The sequence below is a fragment of the Psittacula echo genome, assembly GCF_963264785.1.
Source record: "Psittacula echo genome assembly, chromosome: 1".
Taxonomy (NCBI): domain Eukaryota; kingdom Metazoa; phylum Chordata; class Aves; order Psittaciformes; family Psittacidae; genus Psittacula; species Psittacula echo.
In genome coordinates, this window is record NC_137735.1 from 121,997,087 (window position 1) to 122,022,231 (window position 25,145).

At 35.4% G+C, this 25,145-nt stretch overlaps 1 protein-coding gene across 4 annotated transcripts in view; it reads left to right on the forward strand.

Moving 5' to 3' along the window:
• Positions 1-25,145, forward strand: part of PPFIA2 (PTPRF interacting protein alpha 2) — a gene marked incomplete at both ends in the record, with an annotated part of 317,533 nt that overhangs the window by 186,885 nt on the left and 105,503 nt on the right. For all 4 annotated transcript variants that reach the window (XM_080620698.1, XM_080620699.1, XM_080620700.1 and 1 more), the window contains 2 exons: positions 7,015-7,116; positions 17,949-18,113. In XM_080620698.1, the coding sequence (XP_080476824.1) occupies positions 7,015-7,116; positions 17,949-18,113 (267 nt within the window). The remainder of the gene's footprint in view (positions 1-7,014; positions 7,117-17,948; positions 18,114-25,145) is intronic.

Consider the following 25,145-nt stretch of genomic DNA (forward strand, 5'->3'; position numbering starts at 1 on the left):
ACGTTATTCTTCAGAAAGTATAAATTTTAGTGATCAGTATGCTACAGATAATGCAGAGCACCAAATCTAAAATATTTAAAAATACAGGAGGAGGACAACATTATTAAAACAGCTGACTCTATGGTTTATTCAGCAGTTTTTTAATTAAAGAGAAATTGACTGGGAAATAACCCCAGAAATGTCTACTGGGTACTTTTTTAGCTGGAGTCATGTAAAATTTAAGTTTTTACATGACAATTTTGCAGGTTAATTTTGGGAAATAATGAAACAGTTTTGTGTTTGGCTGTTTGGTACTGATTTGAGAGTTATACTTGGGCTGTTGCTTGTGGTTGTACTACTTGTTGACAATGGTCTAAAACTATGTGAATTACATTCATCTTATTATTGCCCTCATTTCAAATGAAAACTGGCAAATTTGTGCACAGATCTTCATGTGTAGGGTCTGGTTTCTTCCTGAAGTAATCCTGTATTAGAGAATCATTCTCAAAAATGGAGCCATTGTAATACTCGTGTTGCTAGGCAGATACATTTTAGCTTCAAAAATCTGTGGGAATTAATCTTTATATGGCAAGTGTGTACTGTAGCAGGAAAATGAAGCAGATTATACCACAAGTCTTGACAGTGGCATGCTCTTCTCATTCATTAAGTTTATCTAGAAGTACTATCACATGAACTAATATGTAAGCAGGTAACAGTTAAAGTTTCTTTATGTTTGACTTTTGAAATACAATTTTGAATACTTTTTTGTACTCTTGTTCTTCTAACAAATTGTGAAAGTAACATGATACAGCTGGTGAATTTAGATGACATTTATATAAGAGCAAGGTTAAATATGCTGCAAAGCTAAAACAAAATATGTATATCCACATTTGTTCAATATGTTCAATGGCCTTAATCAGATATATAACTTTTATCCAGCATAATCCTTAGTTCTCTATTATTCTTTTCAGGTCCTTTCTAAAGGCAGCCCTTTTTTAGTTTTTTTTTTTTTTTAAGGTACTGAAAGAGAATTTGTGTAATTTTCTTTTGCTCAGCAAAACCCAATTTTCTCTCTTTTAATTTGTGACCACAGTCATAATGGTAAATAATTCATCCAGAATAGTAGGCCATCCACAGAGAGGCTGTACTAATTTGAGATGATTTCTACTACCTAGAAGGGAATGGCTGAATAAGTAAATATTTGCAAGACTTAATTCAAAATCTGATGTAGATTCAACTGAGAATTTAAAGAAGGAATACCTTCTTGACAGAAAGCTGTACAGTAGTTCTCCATTTGTCCAATTTTCACTGAATGACACTGAACGTATTGGAATTATTCAATTCTTGCAGATATTAACATGGGCTCTGAAACTCTAAAAAGTTTTTTCTTTCTTCCAAGCAGTATTGACTGTGTGCTTATGTGTGAGTAAGGATATATTGCAAAATTTCAGTTGGTGCCCACCTTTCTGGAACAAAAGAAGGGGAGAGGGAGGAAGGCAGGAAGGCAAAGAAAAAAAAAAATAGAGTGTGGGGTCACAAGTCCACTGTATTATGGAGCTAGTTCTCTCTCTTGCATAACAGAAATCTCCTTCTCTTTGTTTTTCTCTATGAATTAATGAAGTCTCGCATTGTGACATTTTATCACATTTTCCACATTTTAAATGTCTTGCAGACTGATAAATAACTCGTACCATCATTGGTAATTCCTGATAGTTTGAAGCATGTTTTGTGGATATGTAAGAGCCACTAAGATCACACATGAAAAGAAAAGCACCTTATTCACTGTCTGCAAAAGCATGGTATGAGTTAAAGAAAGTAACTCTAAGTTTAAATTAAAGGTTTAGTAGTTCAACATGATGTGGTCTACCCACATCATATTATTTCTTATATAATTTATTTGCCAGTTTTCTTGAACGGGTAAAAAAAACCCACCGCGTAAAAATGGTGAAATCAATTTTGCTTGCATTTATTTGTGGAGGAGCACAGAAAACTCTCCTGGAAACAGCATCTTAGTACAAACGTATCTCTTAATATTTTTAAAGAGACTAACTCAGACCACAATTTTGAAAGTATGGGGGGTTTAATTTTTTTTTTTTTTTAATATATGAAGAGACCAAAATTTTAGTCCAAACCAGACTTCCTGATTTTACCTGGGTCCTGTTACAATACATCAGGGTACATCTTATCCAACCTAAAACTTGTGTGCAGGTGAACTCTTACTTTGAGCAGACATGTAACAATAAACATTTCAGAGAATTGACACCAAACCCACATACTTAAATCTTGCAGTCAGTCTAATCTAGAACCAAGGATTATTGTTATGGCTCTTCTGTACGAAGAAGATAAACAGTGAAATACATTCAGAATTTTGTAGTGCTTTGTCTTGTTAATGGGAGTCAACAAGATTGAAGTCTGTGTGCTGCTAATGACAAATAGCTAAAATAAGTAGTTGATCATTTAGAAAGTGTGGAGAATTTCCAACAATATTTCCAATGAAGGAATGAGAAGAAAAAAAAGTACAATACGTTTTACAAAATTTGATTTGATGAAAACATAATAAATGAGAGATTAAAACTGTGAGTGAATTGTGGTATATGCTACTTTTCTATGTTAAACAAGTTACCTCTAAATTTGTAGGAAAGCAAATCAGCTGACATAGCTTGTGTGGAATGTAGAATAAAAATGATAAAGCCTTACCAGTCTTTCTCCATATAGTGATTAATTCGCTCAGACCTTCCTGAAATGAACTGTGGTTCAAAGATGCAGTATCCAGAGGAGATTTTAAGCTGAATCTCCCTAGTGTCTCTAAAACTGAATTTTATGTTGGGGAGGTTGGGTTTTTTTGAGTTTTTTTTGTTTTACAAATTTTCTCCTTTCAGTAGTTTTGTGGGTGGGATGATGAGAGACTGTATTTTTGTTTCAACTCCCTCTGTACCGGACTGTATGCACACACTGAACAGTTGAGTGTTGCAGCTATGAGGTCTCTTAATTTCTGAGGCATACCCTTGCTTTGGAGACTAGTTATATATGTTTTGTGCATATTTGTTCATGCAAAATAAATCTCATAGGCCTTTCCTGGGAACAATAAGCAAAGAAAGCAGCATTTGTTAAGGCAGCCCCTAGAGGTAGAGATTTAAGGCAAGAGAGTTGTGGTATGCCTCCCTAGCACAGTCCTGCTGCCAGCACATCTGGCAGCTCTGTCAACAGGCCTGTCCCCATGGCCTCCCACTCTCTCGGGCACCCTCCAGCCTCTGCTCTGACTGTACCTCAGGTGCCTCACCAGGGAAAGTCTGTGAGTTTTTATTATTTCTCACGCCTCATGGTCCTTTTGGTGGCTACAAATTTCTCCTGAATTTGCTTTCAAGACTTCTGACCTCTCTTTAAAGATAAACATGGGATAAATGACGAGCTGTCATTTTGAGTCAGCTAATTTTCAGTCAGACTGCTTTATAGCCCAAGTATTAAGACAAAATGAAACAGCAGATAAGGTATGCTCTTGGCATTATGCTTATTCAGGTGACAAAAATAATTGTTCTTTCTTGGGTTGTTTATCATAAAACAAATTGTTAGTGTCCTGATGTCATAGTATAGTATAAAAGCAGTACAGTCAGCTGAATAATTTTCATACAGTTTTAATTCATTTCAGTTCTTAATTAGCTTTATAGCCATAAAACTTCTACATAAGCTTTAAGAGCGCAGTTGTGCCTGTCAAATCAAATTAGTTATGCAACAGATACTACCTTCAGGGCTCTCAAAGTATGACTGACCATGCAAGATTTCTGCTGCAAACAATAATTCCAGATGACAGTATTCCCTTGATCCCTGGGAATGGGAGGGAATTGCACAGGCAGAGGTTGTTATCATCACGTGTTACTGATTACATAACTGGGTAAAACAAAAATATGCTTTGCTTTGCTTCTAACCTTTGGAAGAAATACATTCCCTGGAGCATTCTCATATCTCAGGGACACTTTGGATAAAAAGGGTATATTTAAAATTAGTTTTACTTGCAGTTTTGGAAACATGAGTTGAAAAACTTGTGTTGTGAGGTTTTATCATAGCTATTGATTCATCAAAGCAGATGTGAGAGAAATACTCATTTGTAAACCTCCAGGGCAAACTCAATTTTACTTTGAGACTTTCCCTGAAAAGGCATGTGATAAAGGAAAAGAAAGCCCTCTTTCTATCATCATTCAATTCAGAGAAGTCAGAGCTGTTGACAACCAAGCAATCTCTAGTAGTTCAGAAGAGGAGAGGTATGAAGAGGTGGCTGCTTGTTGTAAATGCTGGATCTGCAGATACAGCAACAGCACAGGAATTTCAGAGAGCAGCAGCAACTGAATAATTAAAAGGCTTGAAGAGCCTGTGCCAGTGACTCAACCAAAAAGTTCTAAAATACTGGACTCAGGTAGCACAGCTAAAGTGGGCACTAATAGTTACTGTAAAGATAAGCTGAAGATATTTCAAGGCTGCAAGGACACCATGTTAGGTATGCCACTATCTGGGAACAGAATTTTGAGTAATGGCTTGGGTTTAAGCAAAGGGAAATGCTGATGACCAAACAAAATTTCCCTGATAAGCTCCATGCTGCTCAGCAAAGCAGTGGGAACTTCATTCCTTATTTAAGATTGTGTTGACCAAAGCATTAGCGACTGTTCTGCTGGCAGCAGGCTTGCCTTGGCACAGCAAAGAATATGCAGTTTGATTTCTGTTTCCAAGGAAAGCAACCAAAGCATGTTACCAGACTGGTTTGCCTTACTGTACTTAAACAATGGAACTGGGAATTACCACATGATACTTGTTATTCTTTTCACCACTTGTCACCCATCCTGATGCCTAAGCATATTCCAAAATCTCTATTTTAATTCAAACTGAAACAATACAAAGAAATAAGAAAAAGTAAACAAAAATGTACTACATAGATTACATAGAAAGTTTACTCTGTGAGGTTCTGAAAGTACTATAGACACTTATCCATGTGTATGAACTGTATGTAAATTAATAACAAGAGTTGCATCCTGTAACCCTATAAAGTTCCTCTTCCAAGAATATGAAGAAAAAAAAAGTGTATGTGTGCTTTTGTGCTTCAAAATTCCAGTTCAATCTGAATTAAAATCATTGGCTTTCTATTAAATTCAGTATTTTCATTTGATATGTAACATTGATTATAACCTTAAGGACAGAAAATTTTTGAACAAAGTTTAGACAGAATAACACTGCTGGACTGGCAGTTTCTGAATCCTAGAGTAAGACCTACAGGGTTCTAATGATACTTCTGGGAAGTGAGAGAAAAGCTTTAAAATTTAAGTCTCATTTTCAAAGCCGTTAAGGGCTTTAACATCAAGTATGCTGTGTAGCCTCACAAGTTCTTGATCACTAGGATGTAAAATAAAAATACTGATTAGGAGTTATGAAACATATGATCAACAGCTGATCTGTAAACCAAAAACCACCGAGGATATCAAAACAATGCTTTCCTTACATGCAGTTTGCATAGAGGTTTACTGTGAATCTAGTTCCAGCTACTGAAAAATTAGACAAAACAAGCCCTTAGTTGCACATTGTCAGCATATCACTTGAAACCTATCTGAATACTTTTAAGTATATTATTAATAATACCATATACCGTAAACTATTTAGAAACTTGATTAAAAAAGAATGAGCCTAAGAATACCTACCAAGCATCTGTTGAACAGCACTTTAGTTCAGACAAAGCTGCTTTCAACAACTCAAGGAGAAGCAGCAAACCCAGCCCTTTTGAGCTCATTGCTAGCTTTTGTCTTAAATAAGTAGATTTAGTCTCAGCTTTATCCAACTGGCTGATAAGATAAACCACCTGGACATGTTTTTTCTTAAACTGCTTTCTCTGAGGGGGAGGGGAAGCATTAGGAATGACTGCAACTTAACCCTAGCTGCTTGTGAGTGCACTGACTATTTTCCTCAAATTAAAATGAACTTAATATTTAAAAATATGCCTATACCTTGTTAAGCAGCAATGCTGTTCATCAAGACATTTTTTTTTTTTTTTGACAAATGATCACAAATTTTAAAGGTTTTTCATCCGTTGTTTTCATGAGAAATGTAGCATCTGTTTTTTGCTGTACAGAATAAAATCAACCATTGCAGTTTAGTATATGTCATGCCTGTCAAAACCTAACACATAAGGAGTCAAACCTTTTCATTACTGAAAGGAGCGGCAACTATGTGTCTGCACTTTCTATAGGCAAAAATCTATGCATAATCTTGACGAGTAACAGCAGTGGTAAAGATCAAGATATTTTACTAGGAATTTTGATAACTAAAAAATATGTTTTTCAGAAAACCTGCTAGTTGCATGTATAAAACTTAACATCAGGACCAAGTTACAATCCAGTTTCATTTTATGTTGTTATTTCATAGGAAACTGACTCCACACTAACGAACATAAATATTGCTCTGGCTCATCACAGCCTTTCACTATAATGTCCAAATACACTTTAATAGTGAAATTCAAACATCAAGTAAAAATAACAGGTTTTTTTGTTTGGTTTGGTTTGTTGTTTTGTTTTGTTTTTTCACAAAACACATTAATTATGTTTTTCTGATATTAGGTAGATTTTGGTTAGTGAATACCTGAACTTTTTTCTCCCATGCCATGTTGCAACAGCTGCCCTACAGAGAGGCAAGTGCACTCGCAAAGCAGATATGTTGAGTTGGACTTCATTATGTGTAAAATGTATTGTCTCTGTTGCTATGAAATAGGCCAGTTCTGTTCCTCTTCTGGTGTGATTCTGATAGCTTCGTATGGGGGATGTTGCCATCAACTTGAACCTTCCTTTGTTTCTAAACTTAAGTCAATGTTTTCCATAGTACTTTTTATTAGATATGCCTAGACTTTAAATGGTTTTGGTAGATACTGATGTTTACACACACCATTTTAGTTTCTGTTGATGATTTCTAAATATTATTTAAATCCTTACACTCTAGAATGCATGTGGATTTGATTTTTCTAGTGCTTACATTTTGAGTAACTTCATATATCTTTTTGTTCAACAGGAATTCGCTGCACTGACAAAAGAATTAAATGCATGCAGGGAACAGCTGCTTGAAAAAGAGGAGGAGATTTCAGAACTGAAAGCTGAAAGAAACAATACAAGAGTAAGTATACAGCAGACATTTTCTGGAAATCGTATATGTGTAAGGAGGAGGAATATACTTAAATATAAATTTAGATCTTCATTTTTATAGACAAAATTACAGCTTTTACATGAGACTTGTAAGAGTCTATGTAGCAGGACAGATCCACCTTGCTGCAGTTTAGAGGAAATGAAAGTACATGTTAGCAAGATATATTACAAAAAATAGCAGATTTTATATGTAATATGATAAGTACGTTCAGTTTAAATGCTTTCTAAAGCAAGGGACTCATGCAGCCTTCCAAGCCACAGGGCCTGTTTAAGTAACCTTCACATATCCTCATGTTTTACCAAGGCTAAAGGCAAGGTTGCAACAGACCCAGCTTTCTTTTGTGCCTTGGATTTGATCTGAATAAGGATGAGATGAAGGCTGCCACACATGTCGTAGTCAGACTGCTTCATCTAAATGCAGCCATGTGACTCTTACAGTAAATGTCACTTACCATGCAGCTGAGTTAGGACAAGATTTCAGCCTTAAATTTACCATGTTCTGCTTCAATCAGAAGATGTTATTCTGTCTGGGGACAAGAATATGTGATAGCACGCTCTGAAAATTCTCAACTGATGTACAGAGTGGTTTTCAGAATAATATAATTTGCACATGCAAGTATCTGGGCAAAGGCAGAATTGATCCAGAAATGGAAGAGGGGAGCAAAGAAGACTTTACGGGGTGTGGAAATACGTGAGAAAAGAGATGAAGTAGTCCCAGATGAGACAGGAGTCAGGCTGGTAATGAACATATGGAATAGATCTCAAGAGAGGTTCAACACCAAGGATGATTTCTCACATCCATATTTCATTCTTCTGTGATATTGGTAACTCTTCCTTTTTTCATCCTTTCATTAAACAAATAGCACTTTGGCTGGTCAGATAACATCTTTCTTTGGCCAGCTAATTTGCATTCTGAAGGAACTGTAACAACCTACATGACAAAAGAACTGAGAGATTGTATTTCTGTCTTCTGTGTAACTATATCACCAGGGTGCCATAGACTTCAGAAATCTAAGGAAAGACATATGGTACAGGTGCCTGCAAAAAGGCAAAGCTGCCCCATCTACTTCCATGCTAGCTTGGAGGTACAGGAGATGATCCCATTTAGCACAAAAGTCTTAGAGGTGGTGGAAATCACCTCTAAGGTTTAGGAAATGTGATGGGAGTCATAGGTAAGTTCTACATTTTCTCACACGAATCTCATACATTCTACACAGTCCAAAATTACTCCCACAAAAATAGTTAATTAGTAAAGAAGCATGTAGGAATCGCACTGCATTTTTTAGGTTTAGCAAAACATCTCTACGAATCTCAAGACTTTTAAAGCTGCTTAAACTTTAAGTAACTGCTATATATATTGGGCATTTTAGTATTTAAAGTAAAAATAGGAAATTCCATTAAGAAAATTATTTACATAGAATAAAGAACACTTTGTGTTAATTTCCAGAATAAATTTTTGAATATGGAAATGTAGTTAAAAAATACTTTGAGTTGTACCTATTCAACAAACTATATATACCCATTCCTGCACAGAACATTCATCAATTTCCCTTTCTTTACAGAAAAAATACCATATAAACTAAATTTGCAATGTCATCTTCTCAGTTGTCCTAAGTTCTTGCTTAGTATGTGCATTAGTCTGTCTAGCACAGTGCTTTACGCATTTCACTACAAAACCCACTGAACATCAACTTTGGTACGTTCAAACTGCAATGTACCAATACTTACTATGGGTCTGACATAAGCAGTGCAGACTAGCAAAAATTCCCGAACAGCTTGGAGCCAAAGATACCTCCTTGCCAAACAACTGTGAGAGAAAAGAAAGATGAGTCAACTGCAAGTCACATCTAAGTCAGACTGAGCTCAGTCATAGGCATTTTCTTTGCAAACCAAGAAGCTTAAAGGTCATCCACTCTTATGTTTCTTGTGTTATATAAAAGAAAAATTGGTAAGAGATTTTCCAGGAGAACTAATACCAACGAAGGAGAGTTATAGGGTGTGATAATCCTTGCGAGAAGTCCTTGCAGCTAAAATTAGTAGACTCTACCAGTGTGTTTTCAGAGTGAGGATGAAACTGAGTATTGGAGATTAAAAGCTTTATGCTATGAAAAAGACATAGGAAGTGCAGGAGATGTTACAATAAACAAGAGGGGAAGATGTAGTCCAAGTATTAATGGGGAAGGAGAGAGAGAAAACATTCATGCCTTACCATGACCTGTAGCTTTTTCATTAATAAGTTATTGCCCCATCATGTCATATATATGTTCTTGCCAGTCTAAACTGCCATAAACATTAGTTGTCAGTTTGCTGTAATGGTAGTGCTGTCTTCTGTAGGCTCCTGTACACATCTTTTATAGGGAAAGATCAGCATTTTAGATACAAAGGTGTTGTCTTCAGGATACAGTCTCAATAGGTGCTAGTGATGAGAATTCTGGCAACACTCATTCAGAAGACATTGCCTGTGGAGGCATGGTTAGCAAGCAAAGGTCATGTTCCCATGTCTGAGCTTAATTAAGCACAGATTCTGTGAAAGTGAGAAAAAACACCAGTTGTGTACAGTTGCCGACAGTGGAAAAACCCTGGAAGTTAACCAATAGAGATAGAAGACCAGCCGGCCAACCTTGTAGCTAAAAATTGTCTGTGAACTAGGAGCAGAGACCTTGAGAGGAGGATGTGTATATGAGCAGGGGAAAATCACTGAAATGCACCTGGAATGTACCCAATGCTGTATATGCCAACCAATCACTACGGGAAGCTGTGTGTACGTGGCAGTTTGACACTATATATACCCATTATTTGAGCACAATAAACGGATCACTTTTATCAATCATATTGATTGTGCTTGTGTTCCCTCCGTGCGTGACGACAATTGCCTAGAAAAAAGCATTTTTGCAAACTGAGATTTCTGCTGTTAGTAATGCAAAACAGCATTAATATTTTGTAAGAAAAAGTTGCTCCAAAATTCTTCTGTGATTAAGCAAAGATTTTAGTAAAGTAATAGTGTTTGGGGAAACACTGATAACACTTTTGTGATGAGGAAAATAGATGTATTTTCTAATATATAAACTTAGTTCAAATAACATTTCTTTCTTCCATCCCACTAGTGTTCACACTTAACCCAGCTCTAGGCTGGCTATGTTAGCAAGCCTTACCTACCATCCCAGGACGCGCACATGCATAGCCACAGGTAGTGGAACTACTCACTACAAACATTTTTCTTTCAAGTAGCAGATCCTACTACTTTTAAATAAAGAGGCTCAGTTCCAAATTCTCAGATTGCTGTTTCTGAATTTTTTAATCCAACTTTTTATCTCCCTGGGATAGCAGCATAAATACACTGTTTGAAGTACCTACTGCTTCAAACTGAAGATAGCAAGAAGAAATAGAAGTGACAACTCTGTCAGGTTTTGAGTACACACTAGCCTGCTAGCTCACTTTTACATTTTCAGTTATGCCTAACTGGCAGTTCTTTACTCTAGACCCATACCTGTGGGTTTATTTCTTGGCAACAGCCCTATACACTTCTTGCCAATCTCCACAGAACAAACCAACCTCCCCCAAAACCACACAACCACATGTATCCTGATTTGCCACTCTATGACAAGCTGCCCTGGCAGACCCCTACAGAAACATGGATTAGAGAGAGAGCATGATGGAATTACATCAGCCTTGTTCTCAGACTAAAGCTGAAACACAGCACTGCACCAGCTACTAAGGAGGAGAAAAGTACAGCTGAACCCAGGAAACTACCTGCTCCTTATTCCATACCGTTTACATCATGCTCAGGTCCCACATTTTTCAATATACCATCACTTTTGTGTCTTGATATATATGTAGCTGAACCCTGGGCATCAGGTCCTGTACACACCAGGTCACAGCCAAAATATCAGCGTTTAAACTTTATCCCAATGTTTATCAAGTTCCTACTCAATCATTCTTAAGCAAAGCTTCCTGCTGACCTTTTGCTGTTGAATATGTATTTTTACTATAATAACTTTTTCTGATTTAATACAGTAGAAACATTTTCAAGTCAAGAACTTAGCTAGCAACTTAATCTGTCAGTACATGAGGCAAAATAGGAAATGCAGGAGCATATGTATGTACGTTGATTGGTGTGGTGTTGCTGACAGAAAGGCAGACAGGTTCTCTCTGGAAAATAACTGCACGAAACTTTGAAAACATACAAAAATATATTAATAGCAACTGTTACAGTTATTCCTTTGGATATTCTCTAGCTAGAATAATCACCTATAGCATGTGGAAAGACAGCATCTTTTCTGAAGCTGGAACACAGCTCAATGTGATTTACCATGTTATTTAAAGAAAATTATAAATTCCACTAATTTGGCTGTACTAAGTTTAAATTTAAATTGAAAGTTATTTTCATCTCAGTGCATATTCTTTAAAAGTAAAAAAAGTTTGTGGGATTACCTTATTAAATAAGAATATGATTATGAGGAAATTTGAGGTTTGGTTTGACAGCTGAAACAAAAAATATTACAATGCTGATATGGTTAATTCTGACTGTATTTTTTCACTGCAACAAAAACCAGACATATATATATATAGTTTTTGTGTATAGCAAAAAGTGTTACTTAAGTTGGTCTGAAATATTTTAGCTCAAGCAGTTCTAGAAACAAGAAAAATTAAACCTCTATACATGCATGAAACAGCAGTAGCAGGCAGTGTCATCGTCTTTCTTCTACTTAATACCTCAGGAGCTGAAGCATTTACTAAAGTGCGCAAGGCTGACTTATATTTAATTTTATTAATATTTTATTGTCTCAATTCCTTAGTGGATGGTCTATGAAGCATCTTCAGTTAGGCACTTCAGTCTCATAATGCCCATAGATCAGAACTTAACCTATATTTTATGATTAAATTTCCTTTTTATTGTCCAGAAAAACTCTAAGAATATCTTTTGAAGTGTGGTTTTGATGCCATTATTTAGCTCATTTTCTTAGAGCTTACATTAGTTTAAAAGGTGCTGAAACTAAATTGGGCACTCTGTTTTCTTTTTTAAACATGACAAAATGAGTTTTTACAGTCTGAAAGTACCGTACACATGAAAATAAGTATAGCTGTTTCTTAAAGTTCTGTAAAGGCAAAAGCATTATTTCACTAATGTAAATGACAGTAAATTTAATTAGATTTGCCTCAGTATTATATCTATCTTCTAGACTCATCCATTTCTTCTTTCAAAATAAGGACTACTGTCACAGAAAAGAGGGTGACAATAGTTAGCTAATGTAATATATAGTAATACTTGTTGTTTCAGACACTCTATAATCTAATAGTTATTTGATATAGTTATTGCATTATTCTCACAAAACGCCCTTTCTTCGTTTCTATTACTTTGTACCATTACCCTGATTATTGCATTTTCTTTCATGCTTTTGTTTCACATATGTTTGTTTTGATTAAAGTTTTAGACTACCGGTAATTCTTTTCTGTTTTGGATGTACAGAAAGACAGACATGGGACATATGCTGCAGTTAGGCTCTAACTTCAGGTTTTCAAAGAAAGATTTTCACTAGTAATTTACTAGCTATTTGAGGTCACCCTAGCTGATCACAAGTGCAAAGTGGTTTCCGTCACTGTGGAACAATGTAGAAGAAAATGACTGATTTGTGTGATTGGTTTCAGAGATAATCTTCAGCTCTATATCTGCCTATTTTACTTGTCTTCTTTGCTCGCACCAGAGATGGAGATTCACTGAACAATGTGCATTCTAAATATAGACTGAAAGGAAATTTTTGCCTGTGCTGATGAGAAATTTTAAGCTGGACTTCGAAAGAGAATTGTCTTAGTGGGTTGCCCCATTCTTCTAAGGAAAACCTTAAGCTAAGTCTATATGATTTTAGTAAATCCCTTATCTTTTGATTTTTCTCCCTATGTTCCATTATTTATGCCTCACCTTTTCTGTCCGTCACCTACTCCCGATTCTTTAGTTTCTCCATTTATTATCCTAATGTGACCTTTTATTTTTATTTTTTTTTTTTACAAATAGGTTTGTTGAAAGCAATGAAAATTAAAATAAAATATTTTATATTGATTAAAATTCAGGTACTGTAGTAATACAAACTCTACTGGGTGACACTAATTTCAAATTACTAAGTCATTACTCCTAAAAGAGAATGGTTTAAATTTTTGATATTCCATATGTAAATCAGCATCCGTGTAATAATGATGTTATAGTATAATATAGGTAAGTGACATAGGTAGATGTAGTTCATATCATTAAAGTATGAATTTTCATTTCACAGAAATCAACCGCTTCCATAAGTGCTTTGGAAGTTATTTGAGAAATACAGGAAGCTGGGTGTAATCTAACAATTTTCTCTATTATTGTTGATTTAGTTCTAGTTAACATTTTAAAGAGGCTTCATTCACTCGCAAAATATGCATTAGAGCATTATTCAATTTTAAGATTATTATTTTAAACATTCTTTACGCTCATTTAAAGTCCAGGTCTCCAGAAAACTTCTCATTTATCTAAAATAACTAATATAAATATAAAATAATCTAACATTTAGCTAAAATAAAATTATCAGCATGGCATCTTGAGCATCCTAAAATTTGCCCAGCCTAAGAGTTAAATTCACTTGTCAGATTATTTCATAATTCATTGTCAAGCTTATGCTTTCCAGTAGGAGAAGCATAGCAATGAAGCGTGGGCGATTCTGTCCCACCTGCTACAGTTGATCTTCATCTTCTTTTCTCTGCAAGCTGCCTGTCCCTCTGAGTGCTTGACAACATATAGCAGCTTGACACAGTGTGAGAGAGCAGAAAATGCTCAGTAGTCCATATCTTTATTAATGCCAGAGTTTAATTGGAACATACTAAAATACCTAAAGCTGTTTCTAACAATTCTTTTTCAGTTTAAATGAGCCACTAATATTGTTACAATGTCATTTCAATATGAAATTTTTTGGTATTCTCACAAATAATTTGGAACAATAATTCTTGAATTACTGGGGGGGGGAAAGTCCTCAACATGTCATCATGCCCACAAGTTATTGTAATTTCCTTTAGTTGTTAAACTATGTTGCTTGGACACATTATCTTCAATGTTAATTTCCCCCATCACTGTAGCAATGGGACACTTCGTAGTTCTCTCAGTGTAGTTAGGTTTGCTCTTCCCAGGGAAGTAGGGAAGATATTTTCTTTTTTTTTTTTTTTTTAGTATAATCGTAGTTGAAGCAAAAGTTGGGTAAAGCAGCAGTATCGCTGCAATGTCCAAGGATAACGAAGCTAGTGAAGGGTCTAGAGCACAAATCTTATGAGGAGCAGCTGAGGGCACTGGGACTGATTAGTCTTGAGAAGAGGAAGCTCAGGGGAGGCTATATCACTTTCTACAACTACTTGAAAGGAGGATGCAGCGCGGTAATTGCTGGTTTCCTCTCCCAAGTAACAAGTGATAGGACAAGAGGAAATGGCCTCCAGTTTATCAGGAGAGGTTTAGATTGGATAGTGGGAAAAGTTTCTTCACTGCAAGGGACATCAAGCATTGAAACAGGCTGGCCAGAGAAGTGGTTAAGTTGCCATCCCTGGAGGTATGTAAAAGATGTGTAGATGTCGCACTTAGGGACACGGTTTAATGATGAACTTGGCAGTGCTGCCTGGCAGTAATGAGGCATTGGGAGGCCTGGTTAATAATACTCTTGCTCAGCTGGATTTGCTGTAAGCAGAGCTCACAGAATTTGTGGACAAATCTTGTTGACTTCTGCTGAAAAGCAAAAAAAAAAAAAAAAAAAAAGAAATATTTACAAGCCAGAAGCCTATGTCAGCATGTTTCTTGAGCAACCTTTGGGCTGACAGTAAGGAAAATTCCAGCGTTCACAGGTAGTTTCCAGAAAAATGAACCAAAGCATGAACCAAACTGAGTAAAACTCAAATGAATAAGAACAGAAAAAAAAAAAAAAAAAAGGCATGAAATGTTCAGAGGTAGTGCAGTAATTCTTCATCAGTATTTTGACACTTAGGTGTGACATCATCTCATCTGTCTTCATACAGTAAAATAGGCAACACAGTATTTTGCACTTGATTTATTTGATGACTATGACACATATGCCAACATTGAAATATGGTTTTATCATCTCTAAAATTCTAATTCTAAGATAAAGGCAAAATTAGTGGATGACTTTTATGGGTTTAGTTTTCTACATTATGCACATTTCTAATATGGCAGCAACTTAACGTGTTACCTGCTCTTCTACAAAAGACTAGGGTGCCGCACTTTTCATGCCATACAGTAAACTCCACTATCACCCCATTAGAAATTCTGAATTCCCAGCACTCTGTTCTCTTTTTATACTTGGAAACCTTGTTTAATGTTTCTTTCTTCATCACTCTTTTTGATCTCCATTCTTCCTTCTCTTAACAAGGATCTTGTCTTTCTTCTGTCCATCCTGACTTCAAATTCCCTCTTGGGATTGTGTGTCTACATCCATTCAAAAATGGTTCTGGATGTATATATTTTTTTTCCCCCATGTTCTTTATTTATCTCTGTGCTATAGGTTATATGTAATTTCTTCTATCACGAACGTTTTTCCCCTGTCAAGAATTCTGTGTCACCATAATTTTCCTTTTCCCCTAAACCAGATTTTCTCATTTTTGCTTCCTACCAAGACTTGCATACATGCTCTCAGAACTCTCCTTTTTTTGTGTTTGTCTGGAACATAAGTAGTTCTAGGTAGCAGAGTATCAAATACAATAAATTTGCTCAGTGTTTGAGCAAAAATTAGCTATCAAGATTTTGTTACTCTGAACTGCTTTAGTGGGTGCCAGCTTGAGCTTCAAACAACTACAGACTTACAGAAGGAATGGCCATTCTAAAAGCTCAGCTGTGGTTCAACATTTTCCCTTTATCTTACAATTTCTCCAGAGTTTCATAGGATTTTCACCACATTTAGACTTACTGTGGTAGCTATGAGGCATTGTAAGTTTCTGCATAAAGGCATACAAGACAGACAACAGAGCAGGGTAAGTCAGGCTCTAACGGGATCAGCCAGCAAGTGGAAATTACTATGGAGAAATCTGAAGCCACAGCATAGATTAGAGCCAGAGTCTTGCTACCCCAGGGCAATGGAATGGGGCAGAGTTTGGGTGCAGAGAGAAGGGAATGTTGCAGCCACGCCATCTCTTTGCAGACATGGGGCAGTGAGTGGGTTGTGACATTAGAAATCAGCTATTGACTTTTCTCCATCTGTCTCCTAGATAAACTCAGTGGCCTAGAAAAATCATGATGATATATGAATTTAGACCAAAATTTAGAAATTCAGTTCTATGCATGATAGCAATTAAGTGTGTCTTTAAGTACTGAGTATCTTACCAAAGCACCATACCAAGTTCCCAATGGCTCTGTGATGCAGAGATCTCTACAATTTGCCTGTTACTTTGGACTGCCTCAAATAATTAAAAATCCACCTGTATCTGCAATCAGCCCTAGAGGGACTGGATGACAAAGCTCATTAATTTCTTGCTTATTTGCTTTTGATAAATACAGGCCATCACTTTAATTCAGAAACGGTAGAAATACCTTCCTTTCTTAAACTGTGTGGACTCATTACAATTCTTAATGTATTTTGCATATGTGTTCACTATTTTTGTGAATAATAGTTATTGTAACATAATAACCAGGTGCAAATACAGACACAAAAACCGTATTTGAAGCAAAGATAACATCAAACCCTAATCATTCCTGACTTAATAGCAATACATTACAACTATAATGTGATTGCACTCTGGTTTTGCTTTTCTGTGCCTATCAATTCATGTAACAATAAAGTCATTATGTGGCTGAGTATAACTATGGATTACAGATAAACATATAACTAACAATAGCTAGATTAAGAACACATCAACGGAGAAATAATAAACAGCTATCCATATAACTTTCAAATTTCCACTTCAGTGACTTAGATATAGTTGTATGTTGTAATTACAATACATTTAACATGCATTGTGATTCATTAATTTAGTTACCCTGCTTCAACCTTACAGTTAACCAATTCTCTTTTATGTTCAGACAGTAAGAACAGCAATGGTAGTCCTATGAAAGTGTAGATAAATAGAGAATTTTCTATACATCAGCTATCATTTTAATTTTCCATGTAACCTCAGAGTAATAATGAAAAATAATTATACATTTTACAATAATAATAAGTAGGCTATTTACAGGTTATTTTACAGATATTTATAATAGCTTGAAATTTCTCTTTATTGATCTTTTTGTCTTCCATCATGTCTGTAATGCAATAGAGACAATGAACATTTTAGATCACATGCCAGTCAGAAACACCATTAGCTGTGGCATTTAGAATGAATAGTCTTAAAAATGTAATAAAATATACTGTTTACTTTTACATATTTTGTTAAGTAACTTCCAGTAGAAATTGAAACTATCTTACATTTAGGGTGAATTAATTATAAACTTCATTAGTATTTTTGCATGATGCTTTAGACTGGTTTTGGTTGTTATTTGGTTGTTAATGCTCATCAATTACTATAACAAATAATATTGTAAATATGTACTTAATTTAGTTAAATAGTGGCCCTATGCCGAGTGATTTCTTGTTCTTTCTTTTCATAGCAGATTTTTAAATTAAATTAGTAGATTTTGTATTTTTCTATTTATTCCATCTCATTTAGAATCATGAAATGTTGCCAATAATTCCAGTACTCTCTCCTACAGTGAGGTTGCTAAGAAAATTGCCATTTGGTACTATGCAGTTTTTAGTTGGAATTCCCATAGCATTTAGGTGCATGAAAATTAATATCCTTTTATATCAAATCCAATAGCTGTTACTGGAACATTTGGAGTGCCTTGTCTCAAGACACGAAAGGTCACTGAGGATGACAGTGGTGAAGCGGCAAGCACAGTCTCCCTCAGGAGTTTCCAGTGAAGTTGAGGTCCTCAAAGCTCTGAAATCTCTGTTTGAGCACCACAAGGCTTTGGATGAAAAGGTACAGTATGGAAAAAAGCTTACTAAATACTCTCTTTAACTTGCTTAACTGTGCCTTATGATGCAGCAGAGCATCTGTATTGTTTATTTGCTTCTTGGAATATGTCCTGTACTTACAGCATTTACATGTGTCCAGAGAAAACCATAGGAATGTATGACCAATAGCTGTAATGCACTTCAGGTCACTTTACCTATCTTCTGTAGACAACAGTGCTGACTTTTCAAAACAAGCAAATCTCACCCCTACCAGACATGCTTCTCCTATTTAGCAGTACATAAGGATGACACCATGTAATTTATTGTCTTTACAATACGCTTTTAAGTTATTGCTGAGAAAATGTCGGTATCTCACATTTTAAAAACACACAAACAGGATAAAATGGCAGAATGAGATGTTTCTAACTACATAAATGAACCTGCCTCTTAAAAAGTTTTAAAAGGAAAACCTCCTAAATTTCAGACATGTTTTTATCATTTACTACAGAAGCATAGTGTTTCCTTTATAAGTAGTGTAACCTAAAATAAGTAGTAGATGCTTCATTGCAGAATAAAGTTAAAATCCACGGATGACAACTGTATCTAGTCATGCTAATTAGGAGGGCTTTTCCACTGGATTCCTTATGTGTCCTCTGCTGGAAGGACTTTTGTGTGAATGAAATTTTCTACAGCTAGGAAGTATCACTTTGAGCATTGCTTACATGAATTCAGAAATCCAATTGATGTCCAGAAACACTATATTCAGAAGATGATGCATCAAATTAGTTAAGAAGTGCCTCAAAACTACACATTCAGGGAGCACGTGAGAGCCTTTGCTCATGGGTAAAGAACCTAGTACCTTGTGGGGTTTGTCTTGGCTGATTTGGTTGCGCTCATTGCTGCAGCTGAGTTGCTTCTCTATTTGAGACGTTTGGGAAAGCAGAAGAGACATTTCTGTAGCACGGCACCCAAGACCATTGACTGGAGGGTTGATCTGTGTTTGTGTAGAACCAGTCGAGTGGTCTCACAGTAATAAATTTAACTTTTCCAAATTCAAAAATATACTCAGAAAGTTGACCATATTTAAGTAATTTATAGTAATATCTATATTCTTTGGTAATAAAGGTGTGAAACACTATGGGTTTTGAGTCATACTGGGTTAACTTATAAGGTTCAAAGTTAAATGAATTTTATGCCAAATCAAAACTTATTTTGTGTTTAGCCATAGCTTTAGTTATACATTCTATTCAGCTACGTCATGAAAGTATGTTTAAAGAAAATGTAGGAAAGGGAATATAATGACTCTTGCTTCCGTAGGCAATTTATTGTAATAAGCTTTTAGATGTCATTAAGATTTATAAAATCCTGTAGTATTAAAAACATCTTTTGAGGACTGATAGGGTTTATAGTCTGAGATTTGATCTTTTACCTAACATTTTAAACACTGATAAAATTATAGAGCAGGGAGTTTTTCTGCTTCTATACTTTTTGACACTATGCTGGATAAATATGAGAAACAAAGAACTAAACTTTAAATAGATTCTGATTATTTAGCAGTTATGTACTTCTTACACAGTTTTTTTTTGAATGTTTTAGTGTTTAGGTACTATGCAGTTTATTTTACATCTCATTTTGAAAATTATTTTACAGAATTAGATTGAAGCTAAATATAATATTTTGATCTATATCTCTGGAAATTCTGGTGGGTTTTTCTAATGTAGCAGGTTAAAATCAGTAATCAGTTAATTTCAAAATCTTGGAGTGACACAGGTAACACATCTTATGCATATAATGGGTCTCTGTCCCAGTGGTAATGATAATTATCAGCATAGAAAACTCAGCCATCTGCAGTCATACTAACAGGAGATTTGTTACATTATAAAACAAATTTTAAAATAGATTGGCCAAAATTACTTTTTCCTATTTGCTGTTCATCTATGCATTGAACCTTTTTAATTTTGATATAGTAAATCATATTTTAATTACAAAACTTTCCAAAATCAATCAAGGCAACGGTTTAATAAATTAGTTTAAAATAATTTATTATAAACCTAGCACATATTATTTTTAGGTACACATGCTGTATGAAATTATGTATTTATGTTAAAGTGTCTTTCTTTAGAAGAATTGGATCAAAGTTTTGTATGCCATCCAGATACCTGATAATATAATGGTATCACATTATGCCACACATTGTCAGCATTATTGAGACTTCTACTCAAAATAATGGAAGTAAAAGAGACTGCATACATCCACATGTGCTGAAAAAACTATGGGTTTTGACAGAAAAAATATATAAATTAGATTTGTTTCAGACCCTTCAGAAGTAAGATACTAATCCACCTATGAAAATTCATTGAAGTTAGTCAGGAACTAGTAAAACAATGTAGATTCGGCCTCCTAGAGGACATCTGGCCCAACTTCCTCCTCAAAGCAGGCACAACTGTGTCAGGTTGCCTAGCTGGAGTTTCCATTGCTGAGTCTTGCACCTTGTCCCTCTTGTCCCGTCACTCTGCATCTCCAAGAAGTTGGCTTTGTTTTCTCCATATCTTCTGGTAACCTAGTTGTAGATAGCCAAAAAAAAAATCTCCTCTGAACCTTACCTTCTTAAGTGTGATGAGACCCAGCTCTCTCAACCTCTTCTCATACGCCGTGTGCTCCAGCCCAGGTCCAGCTTGATGGGCCTTCTTTGAAGTCTGTCAGTGTCTTTCTTGTACTGAGGAGCCCCAAACCAGATTCAGTCTCAAAAGTCCAGAGGGGAATAATTATTTCACTCAACCTGCTGACTGAGCTGTGTGGCCTTATTCAGCCCTAGGTCTTTCCTGCAAGACTCTTCCCCAAGCCTGACTTGTGTCATGAAGTTATTTCATTCATAGCAATGGAACGCCATTTGGACTTTGTGTCACTGATCACAAATCTAAGCTTTGTAGTCCAGCCAATTTTCTACGCTTTATATAGTCCCCTTACCCAATTCAGATCTCACCCTTTTCTCTAAAGATAAACAAACGACCTTGCAGAAAGCCTTGGTAAAGACAAAGTAAAAAACATTCCCTGTTCTCCCCACATCCATTGAGCCAGTCATCTCATCACACAAGGCAACAAGTTTGGCCAGATGTCATTTGACAAAGTCATACTGGCTCTTCCCAATTACTGTCTTGTCCCATATGTGCCTGGAAGTGGCTTCCAGAAAGATTTGCTCCATTACCTTCCCAAGAGTGGCCAGCCTGTACTTCCCTGGATTTTCACAGGATAATTTCTGCCTTTGATAATGGTGATCACAACACTTGTGGGTGTTCCACTCATCAGGAATCTTTGAATGAAATCAAATGAATACTGGAAACTTTTTTTTTTTTTTTTTTTTCCCACAAGAAATGTTGACATTGAAACCAATAATTTAGCCTTTGCACCCGTGAAAAAGAATAACAAGATATTTTCATAAAAATGCTTGCCTTTTAAACTCACAAAAATCTCAAGAAAGTCTATCCATTTTTCCTAAATGTAAATTTTCTTTCACTTTCTCACTTCCTACGCTTAAACATCTCAAGGTGTTGTAACAAATTCTGCCACAAAACTTGACTGGTCATGCAAGGATTGCTGTGTACACCATACGAGAGTTACAAAACCATCCTCATTATTATAATCAAAGTCAAGGAAAAAGATAAAACAGACTGGAAGGTGGAAAATAAAACATATCAATTCAGGGTTCATAGTTCCAAGGAGGACTGCTTAAGTATAAAGAAAACAAGGAATGATACCTTATTCCAAATGACCTATTGTCTATATATTACATGAAGTCTATACTTTGCCTTTACCTTTTGTCCAAAAGACAGATCACCATAGAGAGTGATGTCACAATGCATTAGAAAGAGAAAACATGTCATTGACAGTTATTTCAGTGTCCAACACCTTCTTCAGCATCCCTTCACCCCCTGTAGAGTGAAATCTTGTCATGAGCTTCCCCTGCTAGAAAGCCAGTCCCATGTGGCTAAACCAAATATGTAAATCCTAGTGAGTAGAAGGTAGTAAGAGTATGCTGTTATTCTTACTTCATTGTCCATATGAAATTCTAGCAGTGACAGACAACTGTCTTCATAGTCTGCTCTTGCATAGTTACAGTGTGTTTTGTGAGAATTCTCACTTTAGGGTTTCAGGATAATGAATAAATATATAAATATTTAGTATTCAATGTTTATCTCAAATAAATCTCATTGTGTCTCCTTGGGTGAGTTGTGTCACAGCAAATAAAAATGACAGTAGCTGTATTATTATTATTTAGAAATTTAGTTTGGCATAACCTATACATATAGTCAAACATCAGTATGTATCTAATGATGCTAAAATATTTAGAAATCTGAAAACACTGGCCATGGACACTTCTGCTACCAATTCTAGATTTTCTTCATGTTCAAAGTTAAATTCAGTGACTGTTTTTAATAAGTGTAAGGTTATGTTATCTCTAACAAACAAAAGGTATTTAAAAAATTGAACGTTTTAGGCACTAGAGGTTAGAACTGGTTACAACTGGGAGTGATGTGAAATTCTGACTTAACATTTCAAATAGCCTTTGCTGTTGCCTAAGGCACTTGAAATTTGTGGCTGTATTCATAGGAAAGATAGCCTGTGTGGAAACTTAAATTAAGCACCCCTGACCTTCTTAAATGCTTCAGTTCCCAAAGACTTCTCTTACTGCTGCTACTATCTTTCTTTGGTTTATTTCATGCAATGAAAAGTTTTAGAAATAATGTAAGACAGTTCTATAAAACATTTTGAGATATATATGAATATACATGGAATAGTTTATAATGAAGAAGATGAAGATGAGATTTACTAGACATCATTAGAGTTGAATAGAAAACAGAAGCTCAGATTAATTTCATGGTTAGAATATACACTGAGTATAAGAGTAGGTCAGGAAGTACATATTCCTCATATGCAAATAAGGAAGAACAAAAACTAGAAAAATAGTTATTTTATTTATACCATTTTATACCTATAATTAAATTCTAACGTGCCTGACTACTTTAATGCAGACGTTTTTTGTATTTTGCTTTAAACTTTGGGCTCAACATTTAAGCATTTGGAAAGAAGAAACTGTTTAAAGCAGCTTCTTCCGCAAACACATTTTTTTGGTTGATGTTTCAAGAGAAGAGTCCAGTTGATCTTCACAGAGGAAGGAGACTACCAGGTGTTATTGTCCTAGCTAAGATTCAAAAAACACTGGGTTTATTATGACTGATTCATGGCAGAAAAGTATACCCGATATTCTTGCAGATAAAATCAACCTGTTCATGTGAACATTATCACTATCTTTTTATTCATTAGCAGGTAGCTAGGAGAGCTTTTATTCAATAGACTGTTCATGAAAAAAAATAAAAGAGATTCAATGGTAGCATGTGCAAGTGCTTTTTAAAAGCTCTTTGTGGGCTGCAGATCTGGAAAGAATGAAGAAAGAATTTGACAGCAAGGGAAAAAGTGGGAAGCAGTTGCTAGGAGACAGAGAAAGATGGGTGATGTTTTGCACCAACAGCAGTGCTAACATGACATTGACTATGTTACATTTCAAGATAATGCGGTTGCATTTAAAAGCCAGAGGAATACGCAGTCATCTGGGCACATGTTAGAGGATGTATCCAACCCTTTGCTTGCTGTGCAACCCTTTTGCTCAGCACTCCAATAGGAATCTGTCCTTGAAACATGCATTTTATAGCATGTTCTGGTAGATCAGGTGACATCTGATTACTCTTTCTTTGTGAAAGTTTATTTAGTAAAGTTTTACCTAGTGCAAAGAAAATAGAAATACATTGAAGAACCATATGAAATTTAAGTAGTATGTTATTTCTGAAGTGATAAACACGGTCTCACTGAGATAATGCTTACTTTTATGAACTACAGTTGCTTACTGTCTTTCACTTCCAGAAGATAAATAACATAATATTCTAATTGTAATTTGCATTCATCATATGAACCACACACATATCTCCTCCCTCCATATTATCAGATAAAAATAGTTTGCATTTGTTCCAGCTCCTTGTTCTCTGACAAGGTAGTGACCAGGAACAACACCTTTTCCTGGACCTCTCAGAAATTAGGATGGTTCTGTTTGCTTTTTTTGCTGTAATAAATGCTGTAATAAATCTGAATAGGAAATCCAAAAGGCTTTGCAGTACATTTGTATATGGCTGTTCAGTCTTTGGCTGTTGCTCTGTCTTTAGATTCTAAGGTTATTAGATATGAACTTAAAAAGTTCAGGAAAATATTAGTACAATTCCTAATTGGTAAATATTGCTCGGAGTAAAATATTTTCAAAATACATGCATACCGCATATGTTGGTGCGGCTTTTGTATTCTTTCCTGGAACGTGAATGACCAAACCTGAAATCTTTATTCAGCTCTTGTCTTATTCCTCCAGTTTATTTTGAAATCAGTTGAAGACTGAGAAAGAAATTTAAAGTGAGAAATAAACTTACAGTTTATGGTCTGTAAAATGAAGCAGATTTCTCCTTCAGAACACTGATTTAGTATTTTCCCTCTTGTTCAGTGATAAAATCAAAGATTTCCTTCCTCTTAAAAAAACAGTATGTATGTGATTGAAAGTGATGAATTAGTTGCAACATTTCCAATGGAAAACGTGAATTAATTAGTTGTTCACAGGGCAGATGAAAGGAATAAAAGTCTGGGGTGCCAAGGCAGAATTGCTTTCAGTTCCTTTTGCAACTCTTATACTTACAGAACAAGGACCGCTGCAGTTTTGATTAGATCATAAAAAAGCAGTACTGTGTACATAGAAAGGAGGGAAGGCAAGGCAAGGCTAAGGAAACTGCTTCCAGCTGTTGCTCTGTGTCACACTGGTACTGTTCCATGTTACTAACAATGTTCCTTGTTACTAACAATAAATAGGCCAAGAATGAAAAAGAAAATTATTTGAATATAATAGCTTGATATTCAGAATGAAGACATTCTCTACCTATTTTTTTCTGAAGTGCCATGTTAAAAAAAGTTGTCTCCTAAATTTTTTTCAAACAAATGCCTATTATTTTCAGGGAGTGTTTATTTCAGG